The following is a 3,574-nucleotide window of genomic DNA, read 5'->3' on the forward strand; positions in this document are numbered from 1 at the left end:
ACGGCTTCTCTCCGGTGTGAACTCTGGTGTTTAATGAGTGTGCTCCTCACACGGAAGGATTTCCCACATTCAGTACATTCATATGGCTTCTCTCCAGTGTGAACTCTCTGGTGTTTAATGAGTGTACTTCTTTCACTGAAGAACTTTCCACATTCAGTACACTCATATGGCTTCTCTCCAGTGTGAACTCTCTGGTGTTTAATGAGTGTACTTCTTTCACTGAAGAACTTTCCACATTCAGTACATTCATATGGCTTCTCTCCAGTGTGAACTCTGAGATGTCTAATAAGGTTAGATTTTTGGCTAAAAGACTTCCCACATTCAGTACACTCATGTGGGTTCTCTCCACTGTGAACTCTCAGATGTTTAATAAGCTTAGATTTTTCACAAAAAGACTTTCCACACTCAGTACACGCATACGGCTTCTCTCCAGTGTGAACTCTCAGATGATTAATAAGCTCAGATTTTTTGCGAAAAGACTTCCAACATTCAGTACACACATATGGCTTCTCTCCAGTGTGAACACTCTGGTGTTTCATGAGTGTACTTCTTTCACTGAAGAATTTTCCACATTCAGTACATTCATATGGCTTCTCTCCAGTGTGAACTCTGAGATGTCTAATAAGGTTAGATTTTTGGCTAAAAGACTTCCCACATTCAGTACACTCATATGGCTTCTCTCCAGCGTGAACTCTCTGGTGTTTAATGAGTGTACCTCTTTCACTGAAGGACTTTCCACATTCAGTACACTCATATGGCTTCTCTCCAGTGTGAACTCTGAGGTGTACAGTGAGGTGAGCCCTTCGATGAAAGGACTTCCCACATTCACTACACAGATAGGGCTGTTCTCTAGGGTGAACTCTCTTATATCCAATGATGTTCCTACATTTGTTACACTCATAAATCATTTCTCCAGAATATGCACCCTGACATTGAACAACTTTTAGGTTGTGGCTGGCAGCATTTTCACAGTCACCCGACTGGTGATGACTTTTTTTATCAAGAAATTCCTGTGAAATCTCACTGCCAAAGGGTAGCTCCTCAGTTTTGAGAATGGCCTGGTGCTGGGGAAGCTCTGAGTTGCATTGCAAGTCTTCCCCAACCTCCCTGCTGGTTGAAGGCACCGAAGATAAGTAGACGCTGCACCTGCTCACATAGGATGCCCTGACCATAGCTTGTTTCCAGGGCTCCTCCCCACATTCATTCCTCTGTTCCTGGTGAGGGTTTGCACTAAAATAGAAGTCTCCAAGACATGCATCAGTACAGAAGGCTTTCTGCTCAAAGTATGCTGCATGTGACCCAGTCAGGTGAAAAATATGTTGTAACACAGAGAAACAGCGCTTACACAGATGGGTCTTCTGGGTATCTGCAGCTTTCTTAGATGCCCTTACTTGTGACTCTCCTCGTATAGATACACTGTCATCAGAACAGGCCTCCTCATCTTCCATTTTATGCCAACAACCTGAAAAGTGAGAAATGGTGAGGAAATGAATGTTGAATGTGGTGACAGGGGGAAGTCTGGTTACAAGAGTGTGTTACACACACAAATTGGTTCCATGCAATTGTCTGAAAATATGAGATGTGCAGGAAGGATTAACAAGAGGCTCTTGTGACTTTCTGGGCTAATGAAGATCACAAAATAGGAAGGCCTCAGCAGAAATATGACACAAACATGGCAAGCACCACATGGATTAGAATATGGATCTCCAGCTAATCTTTCAACTAACAAAATTCAGCACAGCTTGCCTGCTGGGGACTGGGACAAGCTGTGCAAGGTTTTGGCTCCATCTTATTCCAAGTAAAATTCAATAAAAGAGTAGCTGGTTTTGAGGATTACTTAGCATGTATGTGCATGTCATAACACATGTGCAAGTCAATGTTGCAGAATACTGTAGTGGCACCAATGCAGAGAAATAGGTGATGAAGAAGTGAGCAGTCAGCACTTGGCCAGAGCAACACAGCTTGCTATATTATTCAGGGAAGAAAATATAACAAAGAATTGAATGGGGGCCTTACAAGAACAGCCCATGGTTCATGTAAATAAAGACCATAACATGACACAAGCTGCCACAAAGAACCCTTACCTAGAGAAAGAGTGCAGAAGTTGAAGCCATGCATGCAGACACTGTAAGCCTCCCAAGAAGAGAAAGTGCAAGCTGGGACCCATTAAGCTCAATGCAAAACTCCTGACTCCCTAACACTTCTTGCACTTTTTGAGGTTACGGGTGTTAGTGATGTTCATGGAGTCCTTTGCTCAGGGTTCCCCATCCAGCTCATCCCTGGGAGCCACAGCACGTTTGACAGGAAAGCGGGAAAAATTAGCAGAGGCAATGTTCTGGCTACGGCTGAGGAATAAAGGAAGAGAGGGCATCACCTCAGGACACTGGGAGAATGTGAAGGTCTTACCTACAGATGATACAAGGGCAAAAACTTCCTGCATCACATCGCAGTACAGAAGTCTCTGAGCCTCATCAAGGAGCCCCCACTCCTCCTGAGAGAAGGCAATGGCCACGTCCTCAAAATTTACATCCTGTCATAATGGGGACAGTACAGCCCATGATCAGATTCACTCCTAAGATTGTAAGTCTGTCATACTCGCCACCCTCCACACCCATCGCTCTTTTCACACTACACATCAGAGAAAATACCAGGTCTTCATCCCATGAAAGCCACTGTCTTCTTATTTTCCTGCTGATATTTTTCTTCCCACAACAACTAAGACAGTTGACAGATAGAAGATACCTGAGCTCTGGACCTCCCATGTATGCCACACTGCCTCTTATAATACAGTGGGAGTCAAAAGCATAGGCTAGAGAGGGATGTTGGCCATAGAGAGAGTGTGAGTGATTTGATACTGATCTTCTCAGGAAATAGCCTTAATGTCCCTACGATTGTTCCTCTAAGACACCAAAAACATGGCATCACAAATCACCCTCTTGACCCCAATCCCAGGGTGTTGAGGCCATCACTTTTCACAATCTACTGCACATAGTTCCTTGAGCAACACTTCTCTCACACAGCTTCATTCCCAGAGGCACAACTTCAAAGGTAATTCAAATATATCTTGGCATGTTTAAATTTTTTTCCTAATCACCATCTTTTCCAAAAATATAGTTCACCACCTCCATAATCTAGTTCTCTCTTTCCCTTCTTCCTTACCCATGCCAGTGGAGATTTACAAGACTGGGTAACACTGATGAATGCTACCTCATTCCAATCAACCAGTGTGTCAGAAATCCTATCTTCCCTAAACCAATGACGCTTGGGAGTAAATGCTTTGCATTTGTCTCCCTAAACAAAGGTTAAATCGTTTATGTCAATCTGATTAGTGTCATTTGTTGTCCACACCCAGGGACAAATGAAGTTAGAAAATAAGCCTTATTTTGATTAGTTCTTTTATTCAGGAGGAGCCAACCCGGTCCCTCCCTGCAACATGAATGATAAAATGTATGTTAAGGAATTTTAAAATTGCTCAAACCTCGCTGCCTTGGGTCCAGTTCTGCGTGTGTAAGGGACAGAGTAAAGTTTAGTAGCAGGCCAGAAGAAGCTGGCAAGGCCATCCAAACCACCCAGC

The 3,574-nt window shown here is 43.5% G+C and overlaps 1 protein-coding gene across 1 annotated transcript; it reads right to left on the reverse strand.

Moving 5' to 3' along the window:
- Positions 1 to 4: 4 nt before the first annotated feature.
- Positions 5 to 2,433, reverse strand: LOC102428251 (zinc finger protein OZF-like; the record flags this gene model as incomplete). The annotated part of the gene is given in 3 exon segments (XM_023747377.1): positions 5 to 26; positions 28 to 1,462; positions 2,407 to 2,433. Coding segments are annotated over 2 exon segments (1,443 nt in total), but the record flags the coding sequence as incomplete, so codon positions are not given.
- Between the last annotated feature and the right edge of the window lie 1,141 nt (positions 2,434 to 3,574).

This window comes from Myotis lucifugus, unplaced genomic scaffold (genome assembly GCF_000147115.1).
Source record: "Myotis lucifugus unplaced genomic scaffold, Myoluc2.0 scaffold_858, whole genome shotgun sequence".
NCBI lineage: Eukaryota > Metazoa > Chordata > Mammalia > Chiroptera > Vespertilionidae > Myotis > Myotis lucifugus.